The sequence below is a fragment of the Ranitomeya imitator genome, chromosome 5 (assembly GCF_032444005.1).
Source record: "Ranitomeya imitator isolate aRanImi1 chromosome 5, aRanImi1.pri, whole genome shotgun sequence".
NCBI lineage: Eukaryota > Metazoa > Chordata > Amphibia > Anura > Dendrobatidae > Ranitomeya > Ranitomeya imitator.
In genome coordinates this window covers 16,316,738-16,338,615 of record NC_091286.1, presented here as the reverse complement: position 1 = coordinate 16,338,615, position 21,878 = coordinate 16,316,738, and the positions used below count along the sequence as shown (strand labels likewise).

The following is a 21,878-nucleotide window of genomic DNA, read 5'->3' as shown; positions in this document are numbered from 1 at the left end:
GGTCTCCTCTTACCCGGAGATGTGATGGTTCGGTGATCTTCCATCATGGCATTCTTGTACAGATCCTTGTGTCCTTCTATATACTCCCACTCCTCCATGGAGAAATAGACGGTGACGTCCTGACACCTTATAGGAACCTGACACACACAATGACCCGCCATTAGCAGACCCCTCCCCCGGCGTTATTCTATAATGTCCCAGCATTCCCGGCAGCGCTCACCTCTCCGCTCAGCAGCTCAGTGATCCTATTGGTCAGTTCTAGGATCTTCTGCTCATGTATCAGTGAATGAGATGGAGGCTCGGTGATGTCACTCGGGGTCCTGCTCCGCCTTCCTGACACACGGAGGGTCGCACACTCCCCAGACGACGTCTTCACTACTGTGTGATCCTGTGTATGGGGAGACGCCGATCACTACACAGAGGACAAGAATCCTTCACCTTTCCCGTCATTTCCCTGCTTTATTCCTAGAGATCAGAGTGATGTGAAGGTCTCACCTCTCCAGTGATCCAGTAGATTATCTCCAGGGTGAGGTCTAATATCCGAGCCGCCATGTGGTCTGTGTCCTGCTCCATCCTCGGGGGGTCACTGATGGAGAGGACCATCGTCTATTAAAGGGACAGACTACTGAACATAAGGAACCTGAGGAAACAAGATGTTCTGAGATGAAGTATCTCACGATTTGAGAATACTGTGTGTATCATACTGTACAATGGAGGTTTCAGTTATTGTCATACTATCATGGCGTCTACAAAAAAAGGAGAATTTCACTTTATAAACATGTTCAGTTTTGCTGGAGTAGATAGAGTGTAGGAGGGGAGAGCCAGGGAGGTAGCCATGGCCAACAGCAATCCCTGTATCATTCCCTGGACCCCCTCCTGCATAAGTTCACATTTCTCTGCTGCGTTACCTCTGTGTTGACGCTCTGTGCCATCTGGACTTGCCTGGTAAGGGGATGTATTCCTTACAGATGGTTTCCTAAATAAAGGAGACACACTCCAGCTTTACTTCAATATGGACTTGCTTACTCAGCCCAACTTGCTCAAATACAGGAACTTCGGGTATCACAGTCAGTACCTTCTTCTCTGTCCCTGCTCTGTTTTCTCCTTCTCTGTACTCAGCCATGGGTCAGACCTTATCTTCCGGTCCTACAGAATCTATTCCATCTGGAATTCTTGCCTTACATGGGGGAGTCCTACACCGCTTTGCCCCGGTTCTAAGAACTGCCGCCCAGGCAAAGACCTGCCACATCTTGGTTGTGCTTTCCGACTGAACAAACTTCTCTTTCTCTCTATGGGGACAGATTCCTTTAGCTGTGTCCGCAGCACTGCCGCACTTCTTCCTCCTAGAAGAACCTCTCTGTGTAAGATGCTGTATGCAAAATTATTAATTTTTGACTTATTCTTATTCTCAATTCTGAACTGAGCACATTATCTCTCGCTGATGTTACAAAAGCTATTTTTGTATACTTAGGTCAGAATAAGTTAACACCATATAGAGAGAACACGTACTCTATGGGACATATATAATCACGTCTCTCAGGAGGTGGGGGGGCTGTCACCTTGGGCCTTCTCTCCTTTATTCTGCACGGACTTCAGACTACTCACAGAAGGAATGAACAGGTGGTAGCCATGATGACTTCTACTCCATGACAAAGACAGACGCCATTTACCATTCACAATCTCAAATGGCCAGTCTCTTTGTAACTACTTCACCTATTTTATATTTTGCTGCAGTGTGGTTTTTTTGCGGACAATCCAATAAACCACTACATTTTTTTTGAAAATATCATGACATTTTTTTCTTTAAGAGTATCGCATCTGGTAAAGAGTCCTGATTAAATAAATGTGTGAAATAAGCATATTTAACACCAGGCAGCCCAGTGAGCTGCACAGGTGCCCAGACCCTGACTGTCGACTAAAACCAGGAAACCTAACTATTCTTATGCCACTGTGCCCCTCCTACTCTAACTATATCCTACAGTGCCCCCCTCTAATGGCCAACTATGGACACTACGCCCCTATCACTATACTGGGCCCGAGGACAAACTTTCCCTAACACAAATTGCGCCAAACACACATATATGTATATATATATATATATATATATATATATATATATATATATATATAACAAAAAGAAAAACAGCACAAAAAGCTATAAAAAAAGAGGACTTTAATGCCCTGTGGCCACACCATAGGGCATTGAAGTCCTCTTTTTTATATCTTTTTGTGCTGTTTTTTTTTTTTGTTCACTGTTTGAAAGGCCATTGGAATGCTGTTCAGGGAAGCGTGCACGCTTCAAGGTATTTTTTCTGGTGCTGTTCCTCTTTATCTATATATACAGAGCACTATACAGACAGTATAGCAATGCTTAAAGAGATGAGGGAACAATAACATTTATATCCCAAGACCAGACATTCTTATCCAGTACGATTCAGGTTCTGTGCTACGTAATGAGATTTGCTCTTGCTGTAGCTTCTCATCGCAAGAGCAGAAGCTGCCGTCCTGTGTGGTCATCAAGTTTGCACAACAAAGTTTGTTCCGCTATTTTCCAGATACATTTTTATACTTTTTAGTCGACTGTTTGTTTTGTATAGTGAACTGTAGTCTTTATTGGCACCAAATCAGGAACTCCATTTTTTTTTCCTTTACAGCATTTACCATAATGGTTAATTTTATATTTAGCTTTATATTTAGACAGATCAGACTTTTCTAGACGTATTGATACTAAATATAGTTTTTTTTTTTTGTTTTTTTTTAATTATAAGGTTTGCATTTGTAATGGGGGCATTCAACTTTTAGTATTTTTTTTTTGTTCATTTTTATATCTTTTGCAGTCCTATTTATTGTACTGCAGTATTTAAGTATGCAGTAAAGCTATCGATCTCCTATGAGGCGCAGTCACAGGGCGATTCACAGGAGCACAAAGATTCTGGGACCTTCAATAGGGCCCCGGCTGCAGTGTTAACCCATCAGCATCACGTGAGCACAGATCGCAGCCAGAGAAATATTGATGTCAGAGATTGGCAGCAGCATCTAAGGGGTTAAACTGCAGTGATAGTCGCGAGTTCTGGTCCGTCCTGTTATATGAATGTGGCGGCGGACGTGTAACACGACCAGCACCAGAAGGGGAAAAGTCACAATTTCCGCATTAATGTGCGACACCTGACACATCGATCTGATCTCCCGCTCTCATTGAGACCTGAAATAAAAATGCTTAAAAAGTTGCGCCGCTGTAATTGGCTCCGAATTTATCACTAAGGAGCCACATTTGATAAATATGGAGCGGCGCAGTGGAAGGATACTAAGAATTTGGTAAAAGTTTCGCCATTTTTGATAAACGTGAGCCGAGACGTTTAGTATCGTGTTTATTTCCTTGTGCTTTGCGGAATATGAAGATAATAGGGCTGTCAGTTACTGACAGTCTCCACCAGAAACTCTGCTCACCGGCTCCTCCAGAAAGAAGTGTCTCCTGGCAGTTGTGACGTCACCTGACGGGACGGAGCCCCCAAGGATGTGGTAGCGATGTCACTTGTAGGGGAGGAGATTTCCCTCCACAGCGCTCTGCTGCTCCACGGGAAAGTCTGAAAAATGAGGCTCTACCATGTACGAAGCGGCAGGAAATTATCTGCACATGTTGTAACCGAGCGACTGCAGGACCTGTGGTGATGTCACAGTCATGTGATCAGTCACACGAGGAGGAGTAAAGCAGTGAACATTTTTTTTCAGCACTTCCTGTCATGTGATCATGTGTAGGTCTGATAGCCACTAACATGAGCGTAACTGATCACATGACTGTGACATCACCACAGGTCCTGTACACGCCGGGAGTGTCAGACTGTGATATTACAATTTTCCTGGGGATCAATAAAGTTTATCGTATCGTATCAGTATTCTTGTTGCCTGACAAGGCCCGTTTGTAATTACAAGACAGAATAAATGTTACTATTCCTTAACATAAAAGTGGTCTCTTCAGAGAGGATGAGGACTAGAACTCCAGTGCCACCTATAGAAAGAAGCAAAGGGTTTGGCTTTTATCCTAAGTCATGTGACAAAGGTCCTCTAAAATGTAAAGTGCTGCGGAATATGTCAGTGCTATAGAAATAAAATTATTATTATAAGGCTCGTTAAAGGGTCGACACTGACTTTTAGGATTGCTGCTTCCTGTAGGTGGTGCTAGAGTTCTAGTCCTCATCCTCCCTGAAGAGACAATTTGCATATTTCCCAGAGGAGCATTGCAAGGTCTTAAAGGTCTCCTCACCTTGGCATGCCTGGCTTGACATGTCACTCTCCACAAGGAGAAATGTTACCTCTTGGATCCCGTTAAATAACCTGAGATATCATATCACACACCATCCGCGCCAATGGATGATGTCCTGAAAATAACAACGGACACAACCACAAAGCACAGGCATTCACATGCATTACCCAAATGCTATTCAACTAGGTTTCTTGGTTGAAATTATTGTATTTTTGAATCAGATTTTTAAAAATGTCTTCTTGTTGTCTTCATTTTCCCATGGTCTATGTATCTATGTCTGGTTTGAGGTATTGTGCTGCAGCTGTCTGTCATTGCTGATGTGACATCTGTCAGAGCTGTGCTTGGGAAGAGCTCTTGAAGCTGTGCCCTGGGTATAATTGACAGATCTGTGCCACTGCCTATGAGTTGCTGAACAGTGGTGCGCACCGGAGCTCAGAATCCAAGATGGCACCCACTCCATATGCTGGCGCCTCTGCTAAGTGCTGGCTGCATTCTATGGCAAGAGGCAATGTGGTGGTTGCAGACAGGTATGGACTGGAGATGAAATTCAGCCCTGACATTTGAAACCACAAAGGCCCATGTTGTCCCTGTCCCCAAGAACTGGATGGGGTGTCTTGAGAACACCGATTCTGTTAATAACGTAGCAGACAAGGCAGCTCACGACAAGACAGGCCCTTCTGGCATTTGCCAGAATTGCCAGATGGCCAGTCCGGGCCTGGTTGCAGGTGAGGAGAGTAAGAGAGCCAGTCCTACTGCATCCGGAAGGTCACTAGCTGCATGAAATGATTGTTGGAGTTTTGATGTGGACCTTCAGCTTGAAACCTGCTAAAGATTGTAGAAGCTACCGACACGCTTCCTTCAAGACCTTATGGTTATTTAATGCATTGTCATGTTTCAAATGTTGTTTTATCCAATTTGTGGCCTGCAAAAGTTAGTTAATTGCAGGTTTAAGAATTGGAGCCAGCCCATGGTGGGAGGTGTTATGTGTGCAAAAGGACCTCAGATGAAAAGTGCTGGAAGGAAAAGGACGTATGGTCCTAGTTTGATCAGAACCTACATTGAAATGGGTGTTGTGTGAAGAAAGGGGGAGACCATGATCAAATAGTATGTTCTCGAGTAAGTAAGGTGGCAGATGGATTCCTCCTTATCTCAGGCAAGTGGGGGCATACAGCAAATGTTATCTATACTAGATAGGAAGCCAATGTGTAGCCAGACCTGAGGGTCGCAGAGATGGCCAGGCCGGGACATTGAAGATACAGTGACAGACCACATAGCGGGTGGCCCACATCAAATGGACTTTGAGAATATTAGTGAGCAGTGAGGTCCTCACATAAAGGGAAGATGGAGGTTCCCATAATGGTTTGCCGGTCTAGTGCAGAATGTAACAGAAGTAATGTACCGATATGTAACCGGGAAATTCCTGCCTCTAGATTGTGCCAATAGCCGGCTGGATAAAGATCATTTTCTCCCTGCTGCACTCGGCTGCGTACAGGCGCCGGACAGCATCAGAATGCTGTTAACCTGCAGATTAAGGGTTTTTCCGTCTGTCTGTCCTGGAAATCCCGCGTCTCTGATTGGTTGAGGCCGCCAGGCCTCGACCAATCAGCGACGGGCACAGCATGGCGACGGTCATAAAGGTTGCCTCGACCAATCAGCGATGGGCACAGTCTGCCGCGAATTCGCCTTGACCAATCAGCGACGGGCACAGTATCGACGTAGATGTCATAATGGTTGCCATGGCGACGATGATGTCATAAAGGTTGCCTCGACCAATCAGCGACGGGCACAGTCTGCCGCGAATTCTGGAATCCTCATTGTCCATATACTACGGGGACATGCATATTCTAGAATACCCGATGCGTTAGAATCGGGCCACAATCTAGTACTGTATAACAGCGTTCTTCCTGGTAACAAGTTCCCTTTAAGCGTTATGTCTGCTATCTGATGTATATAGTTCACATCAGTTTTAGTAAAGAAAAGTTTATTTTTGGACTCTGGTCTCCCTTGTTCACCTCTTCTTCATCGGGACCTGCCATGTCTTGTGAGGCATCAGCATGCGGTCTGCAGCGGCGTATCGCTAAGGTAAAGACTCACCGAGCCATGATCCACATTTTTCTGTAGTGTGGCGGGGCATGGATGTAGCCCTCGGCCATGGCCGCTCTGCCTGTTACAGAAGCTGTGACCCAATATATAAGAATGTGATTTTAACCCCCTAACCCCTGGGCCATTTTTTGCATTTCTGTTTTTCGCTCCTCTTCTTCCCAGAGCCATAACTTTTTTTTATTTTTCGGTCAATATGGCCATGTGAGGGCTTGTTATTTTGCAGGACGAGTTGTACTTTTGAATGACTCCATTGGTTGTAACATATCATGTACTGGAAAATGGGAACAAAAATCCAAGTGTGGTGAAGTTGCAAAAAAAGTGCAGATTCCACACTTATTTTTTTTTTTTTACCGTGTTCGCTAAATGCTAACACTGAGCTGCCATTATGATTCTCCAGGTCATTATGAGTTCTTAGACACCAAACATGTCTAGGTTATTTTTTATTTAAGTGGTGAAAATTTTTTTTAAACTTTAGTAAGAAAAAAACACGCTATTTTCTGATACCCATAGTGTCTCCATTTTTCGTGATCTGGGGTTGGGTGAGGGCTTATTTTTTGTGCACCGTGGTGATGTTTTTATTGATACCATTTTGGTGGAGATACGATCTTTTGATTGCTCGTTATTACATTTTATTGCACTGTAGCGGCGACCAAAAAAACGTAATTCTGGTGTTTTGAATTTTTTCTCGTTTCGCCATTTACCGATTGGGTTAATTCTTTTTTTATATTGATAGATCGGGCGATTCTGAAAGCGGCGATACCAAATATGTGTAGGTTTGATTTTTTTTTTTTTTTTTTTATTTTGAAGGGGACAAAAGGGAGGCGAGTAGTGATATGTGAGTACTTGTTGCTCAGGTTTTCCCGAGCATGCTCGGGTGTTCTCTGAGTATTCGGGCGTGCTCAGAGATTTCGTTTTTGTCAGCACAGCTGCATGATTTGTGGCTGCTAGACAGCTTGAATACATGTGGGGGTTGCCTCTTTGTTAGGGAATCCCTACATGTATTCAGACTGTCTAGTAGCTGCAAATTATGCAGCTGTGTCGACAAAAACTAAATCTCCGAACATGCCCGAATACTCAGAGAACACCCGAGCAATGAGTATACTCGCTCATCACTAGGGGTGAGTTGAACTTTTTTTTAAAAATATTTTTAAAACTTTTTTTTACTTTTGGCATGCTTCAATAGTATTCACAGTTTCATAGTTTTCCGATCGGCTCTGCTACATACAGGCGATGATCAGATCACTGATGGGCAGGATTTCCGGCGCACATTGACAGCGGCGGTTAACAGCCGTGGGTGGATCCATGACGTGTAAGCCGGGCCGTCAACATAGGGAGGCCTGCCAAGCTTTGCACAGTGCGCAGATGCAGACGCCGGGTCCCCACATGCCATCAGCCATGTGAGACACCGTCACCATAGAAACACCTAACAAACTCTGCTTACTGCACAGACGCCGGCGTCCTCCCCCACTTCCGGTGGACACTGGGTTATATAGCACAGGGGTGTCAAACTGCATTCCTCGAGGGCTGCAAACAGGTCATGTTTTAAGGATTTCCTTGTACTGCACAGGTGATAATTTAGTCACCAACTCATTATTTGTGTAGGTGATTAAATTATCACCTGTGCAGTACAAGGAAATCCTGAAAACATGACCTGTCTGCAGCCCTCGAGGAATGCAGTTTGACACCCCTGATATAGCAGACAGTGTTCTCCGCACTGCACACTAAAGCAACCACGCGGTTCGGGACACGTGACATACAGGTAACAGAACTTCCAGTTACTCCGCATTGTGACGCTTGGCACCTACTATTTATGTAACGTTCCAATATATATTATGTTTATTTTGCACAGACCTACAGCTGATCTTACCATTATTAAAGGGACAGTTACATGTTTCCTAACAATTTAATGTTGGAGCTGTAGCTATACATATTCTTTTCCCTTCCCAATGCAGGCACTATACCTATTCCTTTATAGGTTTTTCATATTCATCAACCTACGCATGGATGTCTCTTGAACAAACCCTCCAGGTAATTAACTGGGATTTATTTACCAACTAATGTTTTTTGAGATAAAATATCATTCACATATGATGCATTCATTTCCTCAGACTTAACAAACTGCACCGCAAGGGAAGAGAAAATCCATGTCTACAAGAGAATACCCACTGAATGGTAAGACGCACCGGATTGTAATACGCACTCCAAATATTGTGGAGAAAAATAGGAAAAAAACTTTTTTTTTAATAAAATGGTGGTGCTGCTTATAATCCATGCGTCTCATTGCTTACCGGGGGTGGCGGCTGTGGTGAAGCGGGGTCCTAGGGTCGCTGCTGGAGGAGGCAAGAGTGGAGCGTTGCTGCAGGCCACAGGCTGGGATGAGGGGGGGTGCAGGTCTCCTGTGCTGCGGGGGTCTCCTGTGCTGCAGGGGTGTCTCCGGTGATGCTGGCATCTCCGATGCTGTGGGGGGGCGGGGGGGGGTTTTGGGGCTCTGCCAACATTTTGTGAAAGGCCAGAGACCGCAGCAGTTCATCCATGCTTTCCTGTCATCCATGCTTTCCTGTGCGGTGGATTTTGGGAAAATGGCCGCTGGGAGGCAGCGCATGCGCGGATGGAGATTTTGGCACCAAAATCTCGGGAGATGAGATTTCAGCACTGAAATTTCATCTCCCGAGATTTCGGTGCCAAGATCTCCATCTGCTTATGCGCTGCCCCACCCAGCTGCCATTTTCCAGGAGTCCACCGCACAGGAAACCATGGGACTGCCGGGGTGGGCCCCGGCAGCACTGAAGACCGCTGCAGCAGCATCGGGCAGCGCCAGCCGCGCACCTGCAGCACCGGAAACACCAGCAGAGCACTGGGCAGGAGTGTCGGACACCCCTGCAGCACTGCCGGGCACCGGAGACACCCGCAGAGCACTGAGTAGCAGCGCCGGACGCCCACAGCACCGCCGCACACCCCTTCATCCCAGCCTGTGGCCTGCAACAACGGTACCGGTAAGGTACATTCGCATTATAAGAAGTACCCTCATTTTCCCCCAAAATTTGGGGGAAAAAAGTGCGTCTTATAATCCGAAAAATACGGTAAATGTACCACAAATACATGCTACACCATTGTATATACTATTATGTCTTATTTGTGTTTCATTCGTGAGATCTATCACGCCCCTGAGGAAGCAGGACGAAACCAACGTTGGGGTGGAGGGACACTGGAACCACTCTCACAATCCGTAACCTAGGAAAGTTGTTTTTGTTCAGACACCACTATGTATGACTGGTCTATCATAGAGTAGGCTTTTTAGATCATACTGCATTGAACTACTGTACCCAATTTATTATATATTTTAGGAGTCGTCCATTTTATACTCCATGACACCAACTCCACAGCCCTGTTCACTATTTTTTATATGCATTTTTTTTTTATAATTAATAAACTTCAATATTTTAAGGATTATATTTTACTTTATTTACATTGGGTACATATTTTATTAAGGTACTGTGATATCATAGTTATCAAAGTGCAATCCATAATCCATGTATGTCCTTAGTTAGTTATAACTAACTTAGGACATACATTATTGATCTAGCACAACTTGTCAGATTTGGCAAGCCTGAAAACATTAACCCCCTCCTTACGCCAACACTTCATTCTGAACTGGCTTCTACCATAAGTGAACTTTTAGATGCTTCACAAGACTTGATTTCTGGCTAAAACATTTGCTACATTGTGAACATGAAAAAGGTTTCTCTCCTGTGTGACTTCTTAGATGTCCCAGAAGATTTGATTTCTTGTTAAAACATTTGCTACATTCTGAACATGAAAATGGCTTATCCGGTAAGTGAATTTTTTGATGTTCCACAAGAATCGATTTCTGACTAAAACATTTCCCACATTCAAGGCATGAAAATGGCTGCGTGTGAGTTCTCAAATGATGAATAAAACCTGATTTATGGGTGAAACATTTCCCACATTCTGAACATGAGTATGGCTTCTCTCCTGTGTGAATTCTTAGATGTTCCACAAGATTTGATTTCTGGCTAAAACATTTCCCACATTCTGAGCAAGAAAACGGCTTCTCTCCTGTGTGGATTTTTAGGTGTTCACCAAGATTTGATTTCTGAGTAAAACATTTCCCACATTCAAGACAAGAAAATGGCTTCTCTGCGGAGTGACTTCTTTGATGCTTCAAAAGATTTGATTTATGGGTAAAACATTTCCCACATTCTGAACATGAAAATGGCTTTTCCCCTTTGTGATTTCTTAGGTGATCAAGAAGGTTTGATTTTCTCATAAAGCATTTCCCACATTCTGAACATGAAAATGGCGTCTCCCCTGTGTGAATTTTTAAATGTTTCACAAGACTTGATTTCTGCCTAAAACATCTCCCACATTCTGAACATGAAAATGATTTTTCTTCTTTGTGAAATTGTAGATGCTCTACAAGACTTGATTTCTGAGTGAAACATTTGCCACATTGAGAACATGAAAATGTTATCATCCCTATGTGACTTTGAAGATGTTCCAAAAGAGTTGATTTCTGACTAAAACCCTTCCCACACTCCGGACATGAAAATGGCTTTTCTCCTGTGTGAATTCTTAAATGTTTCACAAGACTTGATTTCTGAGTAAAACATTTCCCACATTCAGGACATAAATAAGGCTTCTCTCCTGTGTGAGTTCTCTGGTGTTTAACAACATCCCATTTTTTGTTAAAACATCTCCCACATTCCGAGCATGAATATGGCTTCTCCCCTGTGTGAATTCTTAGATGGTCCACAAGACTTGATTTTTGAGTAAAACATTTCCCACATTCTGAACATGAAAATGGCTTCTCCCCTGTGTGAATTCTAAGATGTTTTGTTAGTCTCGATTGCTTGCAAAAACATTTCCCACATTGAGGGCATGAAAATGGCTTCTCATCGGTGTGGCTTCTTGGATGTCTCTCAGGAGAACCTTTAGGCATAATGTAATTTACATGCACCAAAGATGAAATTGGTTTTTCTCCTGTGTGAGTTTTTTGATGCGTAACTAAATTGATTTCTTTGGTAAAAGATTTCCCACATTCTGAACATGCAAATAAGCTTTCATTTCTGTGAGTTTTCTCATTTAAAGAAAAATTAGATTTCTTGTTAAAATAATTCCTCCATGTTCGGTCCTGGTTATGTCCAGTTCTTTGTTTGTCAATCAGTGATTGATTTTCGGGACTAGTAGTATCAGTGGATATGTGGCTGCTGTGAAGGACTACTGGTATATTTAGAGTTTCTAAATTACTTTGTGTGGATTTGTCATCTTCTGCTTCACGATATGGAGATAAAGGGAGAGGACCATGGGAGTCTGTTGTACGGTCTTCACCTAAAAAAAAACAAAACACATTTACTTACACAAAATAATGGAAATTCTTGGAAAAAAATATTCAGAAAAATAGAATAATGTACATTTTAGACAGGAATTATATAATCTATAGAATAATAAAATTGTGGTGAAAACTGTATAAAATGGGGAGAGTAAGGGGGGCAAAGAAGATGAAGAGATTTCCTGACAGCAACACATGAAGTTATGGTATTTGATACTCCAAAGCTGAACAATTTACTACATTTGTTCCTTGTTTAATACAAAACTCTGAAATGGCTTTAACTGAACAACAGCATGAAGTCAGGTCTGGTGACTTAAGGAGGAATCTTCGTGCTATGCTTTGTCTGGCAAAAGAATTGTGTTCCTTTACTATCTCCTGTCCTGGGTTATTTTTCTCAACCACGTGGTTCCTAAACTTACTTTTTTTCCTGCCTTATCCTTTTAATGGTTTCCCTGGTACTTATTGTTACACTTCTGGCTCTGCTCCTGCCTGACCTTTTGGCCTGTCATATATCGCAATCCTGGAAATGATTTTCGATAATGCGCCTGGCTTATTGCTGATAATCTGTGACATTCCTTGGAACTGCGACCTTCGAATCTTCCTGCTGAAAAGTCTATACAATTTTGGAAAAATTAAAGGTTAAACAAGGGGAACCTTAAGACCTCACTCGGAACGGCAAAATGAATACAGAGGGAACTACTCTTAGAGGACTACTTTTCTTCTACGTGACTATAACGGTGTTACCAGACTATAGATTGCAAAGGCGTTGCTATAGCTAATCCCTTGCCTGTGGGATAGCCCAGACAGCTATCCTGCTAGCAAGAAACTGTCCATGCTCTCCGGGAACCTCCAGATAACCAGACGGTGTGCAATCTTCTGCCGCTCCAATTGCAGCTTCTATGGATTCCCTCCAACATGATGTTCTGGATTGATATCACTACTTGTTTATTATGTGCAGCATAATAATAGGGTTTTAAGAATTACCAATACTGAAAAATGTTGGCGTTTTTGTAATTAGCATAATGTAACACATCTAAGAGGGAGCTGAATTCTCCATCATCGTCTTCATCATGTTCTGATTTTATACTCACATATCTAGCAGAGAAGAATTCTAGATTGAAGGACCTATAAAGGAAATCTTACAGTCTAATTACCTTCCTAAAAACACTGCACAATCATTGATCCTATCCCCACTGCAGCCATTACTAACATCTCAAACGAAATTCGGCCAAGTTCACGTTTATTCGTTTTCCCAAAAATCAGCAGCTAGGTAATATCAATATTTTCTCTGTTGTCAGGATAGCGCAAACTCAAGCATATCCGTGAACTCTTCTTCTGCTTCTACTGTTGGTTAGGTTGAAAACAGTTATCTCCACTTGCACTGAAGGCTCCCATTTCCAACCATCCAGACTTTACCTCCTCCAGACACTACTTATTTCAACCAAGCCCTGAAAATAGATTTAAATGGATTTATATAGACAGAGATGAGGAGGAGATGTAGAGCGGTGTAGCATTGTGAAGAGGATGGTTAGGGTGGTAGACAGAGATGAAGAGGAGATGTAGAGCGGTGCAGCACTGTGAAGAGGATGGTTAGGGTGGTAGACAGAGATGATGAGGAGATGTAGGGTGATGCAGCACTGTGAAGAGGATGGTTAAGGTGGTAGACAGATGATGAGGAGATGTAGAGCGGTGCAGCACTGTGAAGAGGATGGTTAGGGTGGTAGACAGATGAGGAGATGTAGAGCGGTGCAGCACTGTGAAGAGGATGGTTAGGGTGGTAGACAGATGAGGAGATGTAGAGCGGTGCAGCACTGTGAAGTGGATGGTTAGGGTGGTAGACAGATGAGGAGGAGATGTAGAGCGGTGCAGCATTGTGAAGAGGATGGTTAGGGTGGTAGACAGAGATGATGAGGAGATGTAGAGCGGTGCAGCACTGTGAAGAGGATGGTTAGGGTGGTAGACAGATGATGAGGAGATGTAGAGCGGTGCAGCACTGTGAAGAGGATGGTTAGGGTGGTAGACAGATGAGGAGATGTAGAGCGGTGCAGCATTGTGAAGAGGATGGTTAGGGTGGTAGACAGATGATGAGGAGATGTAGAGCAGTGCAGGACTATGAGGAGGATGGTTAGGGTGGTAGACAGAGATGATGAGGAGATGTAGAGCGGTGCAGCATTGTGAAGAGGATGGTTAGGGTGGTAGACAGATGATGAGGAGATGTAGAGCAGTGCAGGACTATGAGGAGGATGGTTAGGGTGGTAGACAGAGATGATGAGGAGATGTAGAGCGGTGCAGCATTGTGAAGAGGATGGTTAGGGTGGTAGACAGATGATGAGGAGATGTAGAGCGGTGCAGCACTGTGAAGAGGATGGTTAGGGTGGTAGACAGATGATGAGGAGATGTAGAGCAGTGCAGGACTATGAGGAGGATGGTTAGGGTGGTAGACAGAGATGATGAGGAGATGTAGAGCGGTGCAGCATTGTGAAGAGGATGGTTAGGGTGGTAGACAGATGAGGAGATGTAGAGCGGTGCAGCATTGTGAAGAGGATGGTTAGGGTGGTAGACAGATGAGGAGATGTAGAGCGGTGCAGCATTGTGAAGAGGATGGTTAGGGTGGTAGACAGATGATGAGGAGATGTAGAGCGGTGCAGCACTGTGAAGAGGATGGTTAGGGTGGTAGACAGATGATGAGGAGATGTAGAGCAGTGCAGGACTATGAGGAGGATGGTTAGGGTGGTAGACAGAGATGATGAGGAGACGTAGAGCAGTGCAGGACTATGAGGAGGATGGTTAGGGTGGTAGACAGATGAGAAGCAGATGTGGTGCAGTGCAGCACTTGATGGAAGCTGGGTAAGATGGTAGATGGTGTGGAGATGTAAGTTGTCACAGCACTGTGGGGAGGACAGTTAGGGCTGTAAACACACGAGCAGATGAAAAGTGATGCCACAGGGGGGATGGATAGGTATGTCCACTTGTCATGGACTTCTATACCCCACCCTGGAAACATCCCTTATCCTCTAAAAGGAGTCTGATATATCCTGTAGCTCTATATGCCTCCCTCCCCCACCCCCGTATTGTTACCATATGCTTTGGCAATGCTAACGTGTACTTAGTCCTGCCAATAAAGCTCATTTGAATTGAATTGGTATGATGGTAGATAAGGAGGAGAGGTAAGGCAGTGCAGTATTGTGGAGAGGATGGGTAGGAGGATAGGTAGGGCAGTGCTGCTTCTCTGTGGAGGCAGATTGTAGGGTGGTAGACAGAGAGGAGAGAGATCTGCTGCAGTGCAGCACTGAGAAGAGAACAGACATGATGGTAGATGTGGAGGAGATATAAAGGACGGGTAGGGCCGTAAGTAGACATGAGAATGAGAAGTAGGACAATCATTAAAAAAATACTCATAATACTGATCATGAGAGAATTTTTTCAGAATTTTATAATCACTAATTCCAATAATGGAAACATTTATAACAAAAAATATCCATGAAAAACTCTTACCAGTGACAGATACTAATATGGGTTTTTCAAGATTCGCTGTTCCACCAAAACTTTCCTGCAAGAATGCAACATTAAAGAGATGAGAAAAACAATTCAAAAAATGGTTTATTTTACATCCAGGCATAACTGATCACAGCCGACAATAACGCTAAGAAATAGCGTCTCCAGCACTCAGCGCGGCGACTCGAGGTTAGCAGAAGATTTATTACATCATTCTATATGTAATGCTGGTTGGTGTGGATCCACTTCGCCACAGGTCTGGCTTAACCAGGAGGAGCGTGACAAAGTGTCTACGGGGTCTTCCCAAGAGCCGCTGATGGTGAGGATAGGCTGGGCTGCTGGTAGACACCAGGTACCACTCCAAGGCAGTCCCCGAGACTGCAGCAGCTGACCGGAGGGTCAGAGGCTCGGGTACAGGAGGGCAAAGACCAAGACGTGGTCAGACAATCCGAGGTTAGGACCGGCAACACAGGTTCGGTACATGTAGCCGAGGTCAGAATCAGAGAGGTCGGACAGGATAGGTAAACAAGCTGGGCCAGTAAAAGGAGACAGAATATGGAGGAATGAAAAACAAGCTGCTATATATATATCACCTGCTAGCAGGTGATAGGCTGGGGAAGCAAATCTCTGCAGCACAAGGTGGATACAAATTCATGTAGAGTTCAGCCGCGTCCCCCTATGGCTCACAACCAGCACTAGGCAGCTCAGAGCAACAGTCAGATACTGGGTGGAGCAGAGCGAAACACACAGCGAGTAGGGCCAGGCTTAGAACGCGTGCGAGTGGTCGGTGGAACCCTATAAAGGATTTTTAGGAATCTCATCTACCTGATGATCCCGGGGGACATCTTCCTCCTCCTCTGGCCGATCCTGGGAATATAGAGGACTGGGACTTCTCTCCGGGGGATTTCTCGGACTGGATCCATCTATAGGAAATAACTGCAGTGACTGAATACATTGTCTATATGTGATGAGCAGATGATGGGGAATCTAGATGACTCTCAGACCTGTTCTCTACAACCCAGGAAGGTCTCCTCTTACCCGGAGATGTGATGGACCGGTGATCCTCCATCATGGCGTCCTTGTACAGATCCTTGTGTCCTTCTATATACTCCCACTCCTCCATGGAGAAATAGACGGTGACGTCCTGACACCTTATAGGAACCTGACACACACAATGACCCGCCATTAGCAGACCCCTCCCCCGGCGTTATTGTATAATGTCCCAGCATTCCCGGCAGCGCTCACCTCTACGCTCAGCAGCTCAGTGATCCTATTGGTCAGTTCTAGGATCTTCTGCTCATGTATCAGTGAATGAGGTGGAGGCTCGGTGATGTCACTCGGGGTCCTGCTCCGCCCTCCTGACACACGGGGGGTCACACACTCCCCAGACGACGTCTTCACTACTATGTGGTCCTGTGTATGGGGAGACGCCGATCACTACACAGAGGCCAAGAATCCTTCACCTTTCCCGTCACTTCCCTGCTTTATTCCTAGAGATCAGAGTGATGTGAAGATCTCACCTCTCCAGTGATCCAGTAGATTATCTCCAGGGTGAGGTCTAATATCCGAGCCGCTATGTGGTCTGTGTCCTGCTCCATCCTCGGGGGGTCACTGATGGAGAGGACCATCGTCTAATAAGAGGAAAAAAATACATAAGGAACCTGGGGAAACAAGATCTTTGATGAAGTATGTCACGATTCCGTAATTACAGCACAACGCGTATCATACAATGGAGGTCTCAGCTACTGTCATCTATATACTGGATCGTATCAGCGCGTTTACAAACAGTGAAGCATTTCATGTTATAAATGTGATGTGTTTTGCTGGAGTAGAGAGAGCAGAGACTTTATCCATGACACTCCAGGTTCTGTGCTGCCTAATGAGATTTGCTCTCTGCCTCTTGGCTGAAGAGCAAAAGTTGCTGCCCTGTGTGGTCATCATCATCGCTGTGAGAAGTGGTACAGACTGCGACGTGTTTTGTGGCACTGAATGGTCGGCTGATAGCGCGGGACGTAGCGGGGAATACTGTTGTGTTTTCTTCCAATTTGCTTATCATAAATTTATGCAGAAAATATATCAATGTTTGACACCATTTAAAGGAGTTGTCCACTACTAGGACAACACCTTCTTAAACCAAATCTCCAGCCCTGACAAAATAATACAACTTATATCAACGTCCCATGGAGGTGCCGTACCCACGGTGTCAGCATTCGCTCTCCCCGGGGCTGTGATGTGTTGTTGTGACACGTGACGCCGGTGCCCAATCAGCGCTGGCGTCAATGTCTCCATCTTCAGAGAAACTGAGCAAGATGAAGCCATGGAGCAGCTGTAGCCCAGACTTGCTCTTCGTGTTCAGTTTTTCCTAAGGCGGAGACAGTGACGCCAGCTATGACTGGGCGCCGGCATCACGTGTCGCAACACCGCATCACAGCCCCGGGGAGAGCGAGCGCCGACACCGCAGAAACGGCGCCGTGAGGGGAGTATTGGCTTGGACAACCACTTTAATACAGCTAATGTTTAGTACATTTGCCAAACTTATAAAAAAAATGAGAAAAGGGGGCACAATTTACACTTTTGACATGAAGTACGACATACTTATGAATACTGTGGTAGATCGGCTCACTTGGCTACACACGGAGGTTGACAAAGGAACACTGTCTCTTTAAGCCTCTCACTGGTTTATTAGGGGTGCTGCATAAGCCAGTGCAGTTAGCAAAAATAAACAACATAACATACAGCACCATCCACGTTGTTAAGGGGATCCACCCGTTCAGAAAAAAAAACATCTTCCTTGTCAGGACACACAGCACTGGAGTTCCCCTCTCCAGGCCTACTGAACTCTGCCTCAGAAGGCTGTCTATTTAAATCCCACACCAGTCCACGGGGTGGAGATATGGAGAACAACCTCTCAACGACTCTATGGTTTTTCTAAATAACCCAGCCCTTTTAAAATGGCTGCTTAACCCCTCTCAAGACTTAGTGTGCTGGAGAAAAACTTCTGGGCTTCAAATCACTGAAGCTAAAAGCCTCAGTGAAACATATCTCCCCTCTTAATACATTGCCAGCGACTTTGTCACAATACATTTATACATAAAAGATACAAATTCGAGACAAGTCACATCCATCTGAAAAAAGCATAAAACTAATATATTAGGCTACGTTCACACTAGCGTTCGGCTAGTGTGCGTCGCGCTAGCGTCGGGCGACGCAGCGGCGATGCACGCGTCATGCGCCCCTATGTTTAACATGGGGGACGCATGTGTTTTTGTGTGTTGCGTTTTCCGACACGTGCGTCTTTTTTGACGCTAGCGTCGGACCAAGAAAACGCAACAAGTTGCATTTTTCTTGCGTCCGATTTTCGTCAAAAAACGACGCACGCGTCGCAAAACGCAGCGTTTTTGCGTGCGTTTTGCCGCGTTTTTGCGTGCGTCGCGTCGCCGACGCAGCGGCGCGCAACGCTAGTGTGAACGTAGCCTTAGCCGCCGATAGTTACATTAATGTCACCACCTCATTTTAACACGCACAAAAAGTTATCACATAAACAGGAGAAAATCCGGCTCCACGGACTTGTGAATAAACGTTTTTCTTTATTCACCCAAAATGCTCAGTAGAGGATAAAACAGAATCAGAGATGGAAGCTATGATATGCGGCACTGACGCGTCGAAGGGGACGGCATGGTTTATATGATTGACCAACGCTCGGACGTAACGTCTCCTGCGTCTTCTACTTCTGGACTTAGATTTCTTTCATTTACTTACAAACTCGTACTTTACGTGAAATTCAGTATTAATATACGACCTTTCTCGTTGGTCTTCCTCTCTTTCTTTTCTACCATTGGGAAGTGGACAGAGCAACATGTTTACGTCCTATTTTCCTTTTTTTTTCTCTTTTTTTCCCCCAACAGCCATTGCTTTTTTTTATTTTTCCATCCATAACCGTAGGAGAGCTGGTGTGACGCTGGAGGAGTTCTAGTGCTGACTGGCGCTGTTTATTTTACCATATAATGTACAAAAAAAAAAAAGGGAAAAAAATCTAAATGCAGCGAAATGGAGGAAAAAGAACAAACGCCATAATTAGACCATTGTTTTTTTTTTGTGGTTTTGTTTTTACGGCAAACATGACCCAGTGAGAGGTCCGTGTGATTCCGGCGATAGCAGACTTGGATATATATCTTTTTTTAGTTGTTTAGAGTCAGTAACGCAGAGGCAGCTCTGTACATTTTTGCCCAGTAGCATTAGGCTGTGTGCACACAATGCGGATTTAGCGGTTTTTTTTTTTTCCGCGCACAAACGCAGCAGATCCGCAAAGTGATTTACAGTACAATTTAAAATCGATAGAAAAAAAAATGCTGCGCTGATGGTGCGGAAAAATCCGCACAGAAAACGCTGCGGATCAAAAGAAGGAGCATGTCACTTATTTTGTGCGGAACTGCAGCGTTTCTGCACCCTTCCATTATAGAAATCCACAGGGGTAAAAAAACGCATAAAATCCACAGCAAATCCACAACAAAAACGCATGATATCCGCAAAAACGCACAAAATCCGCGTCAAATCTGCAGCTGCATTTTCTGCCATGAGAGGCGGATTTTGTGCAGAAATTTCTGCACCCCAATCAGCAACGTGTGCACACAGCCTTAGACCCGCGTCTGCTTTTCGGATCTGCCGTCCTGGTCTATTCATTCTATAGCTCTAGCATAAAAAAAAAAAAAGTGTCGCCATTTTCTGAGACCAAGAACTTTTTTTTCCCCAGCGTAGGGTTTGATTACTGTGCTGTCATCTGATGGCTTCATTGGGGCCAGTTCAGACCTTGTTATTTTATCTTTTTATTTACCTTGTGGGTTCCTTTATTGTACGTTTTGATTGATCGGAATTTTATAAACGTGCCGACACCAATTGTTTCAGACTATTAGTTTTTTCCGTCCTGTGTTCTGCAGTTCTCCAGTCTGTAGGAACAATATGAAGAAGCTGCGGCTCTGGTGACTTCAGGTGCCTCCTCACGTCGGCGGCCGAGCGCTGCCTCTCCGCCCTGTTTTTGTCATCAGTTGTGGCGGCTCATCCGCTGTACATTACCTATAGTGGCTGACACCAGAGAATAGCGCCGGCCATGTTTATTAGATACCAATAACCATCTCCTACAAAGCGCAGGAACAGGGCGCAGGCCGGGCTTCACGGTAGGAAAAGGATCACGTTGAACGGAGGTCTTCAGCAGGGCCACGGCTGTCTCCAAGGTCCTATCCCAATATGTACCAGGTGTAATAATAATATTAGTAATGTCGTATAGTTCTTCTGATTAGCTATGTCACTTACCCCAGGTGCAGGGCATTCCAGTAGCTTAGGTATCCATGGTTACGACCACTCCTATAGTAACCGTTAGTTAGCTACTGGTCGTAACCATGGATACCTAAGCTTCTACATGTGGTAAGTGACATAGTTAATCAGAAGAACTATACTACACTTCTACCTGGATGAATTTGCTAATATTATTACACCTGGTACATAATGGGCTAGGGTCTGCGAGATGGGAAAAACCCTTTAACCCATCGGCCTCCTGCTGTGTATGCGTTATGATTACGAAGGGTTTATTAAAGTCACAATTTCCACAAAATTCCGCGTTAACGCGAAACATCTGACGCGACTCCTGCTGCAATAAAAACGCTGAACGAGCTGCGTGGCGAAGAAGGAAACTAAAGATGTGGGAGACATTCAGACATAACTGATGACTGACCGGCTCCTCCAGGGTGGAAGGGCTCCAGGACCTGTGATGTCACCTGAAGGGCGGAGCCTCCCAGGAAGTGTAGTGATGTCACCAGAAGGGGCGGAGCCTCCCAAGCTCACAGCACTCTGCCGCCCCAGGAGAAAGCGTGAAGGATGAAGCCAGAGGACGTAGAAATGATCTGCACCTTGTATCCGAGCAACTGCAGGACCTGTGGTGATGTCACGGTCATGTGATCAGTCACGTGGGTAGAGGAGTAACGCAGGAAACTGCTCCGCCGTCCTGCACTTCCTGTCATGTGACCACAGGTTGTCCACTAATATGGCTGTACCTGATCACATGACTGTGACATCACCGCAGGTCCTGTATCACTGTCACACATGATGCCCAGATTCTGACACAGTCTGTGTCTCTTATTATTATTATTATTTATATAGCGCCATTAATTCCATGGTGCTGTACATGAGAAGGGGTTACATACAGGGTTATAGAGCTCACTGACTTTACCCAGCTCTCCCTGGCTCCAGAATATCTCTGTATACTGCATTGATTTTCCATGGTATGCACTGACTTTACCCAGCTCTCCCTGACTCCAGAATATCTCTGTATACTGCATTGATTTTCCATGGTATGCACTGACTTTACCCAGCTCTCCCTGGCTCCAGAATATCTCTGTATACTGCATTGATTTTCCATGGTATGCACTGACTTTACCCAGCTCTCCCTGGCTTCTGAATGTCTCTGTATATTGCACTGGCTTTTCTATGCTTCCCCTGGATCTGAGTGTCTTGGTGCAGCACATACAATCCTTTTAGTATGCTTTCTCACCTATGAGCTTGTTTCCACGACCTGTTTTCATGTCTCTCATTGTGTGATCCTGGCATCTCTTTGAGTGGTCAGTCTTACCCCTCCCTCACTTTATGACCTTTGCTTAACTCTCTACATCTGGTCTCCCA

General features: G+C 44.7%; 1 protein-coding gene and 1 pseudogene across 1 annotated transcript; both read right to left on the bottom strand.

Annotated features, from left to right (window-relative positions):
- Positions 1 to 21,138, bottom strand: part of LOC138637638 (zinc finger protein 729-like) — a 304,899-nt pseudogene extending 283,761 nt beyond the window's left edge.
- LOC138638956 (zinc finger protein 84-like) lies at positions 9,818 to 12,287 on the bottom strand. The gene is made up of 2 exons (XM_069728722.1): positions 12,209 to 12,287; positions 9,818 to 11,737 (listed from the first exon to the last, which is right to left on the bottom strand). The coding sequence occupies exons 1-2, from the start codon at positions 12,285 to 12,287 to the stop codon at positions 10,023 to 10,025; spliced, it is 1,794 nt and encodes a 597-aa protein (XP_069584823.1). The 3' UTR covers positions 9,818 to 10,022.
- Positions 21,139 to 21,878: the final 740 nt, after the last annotated feature.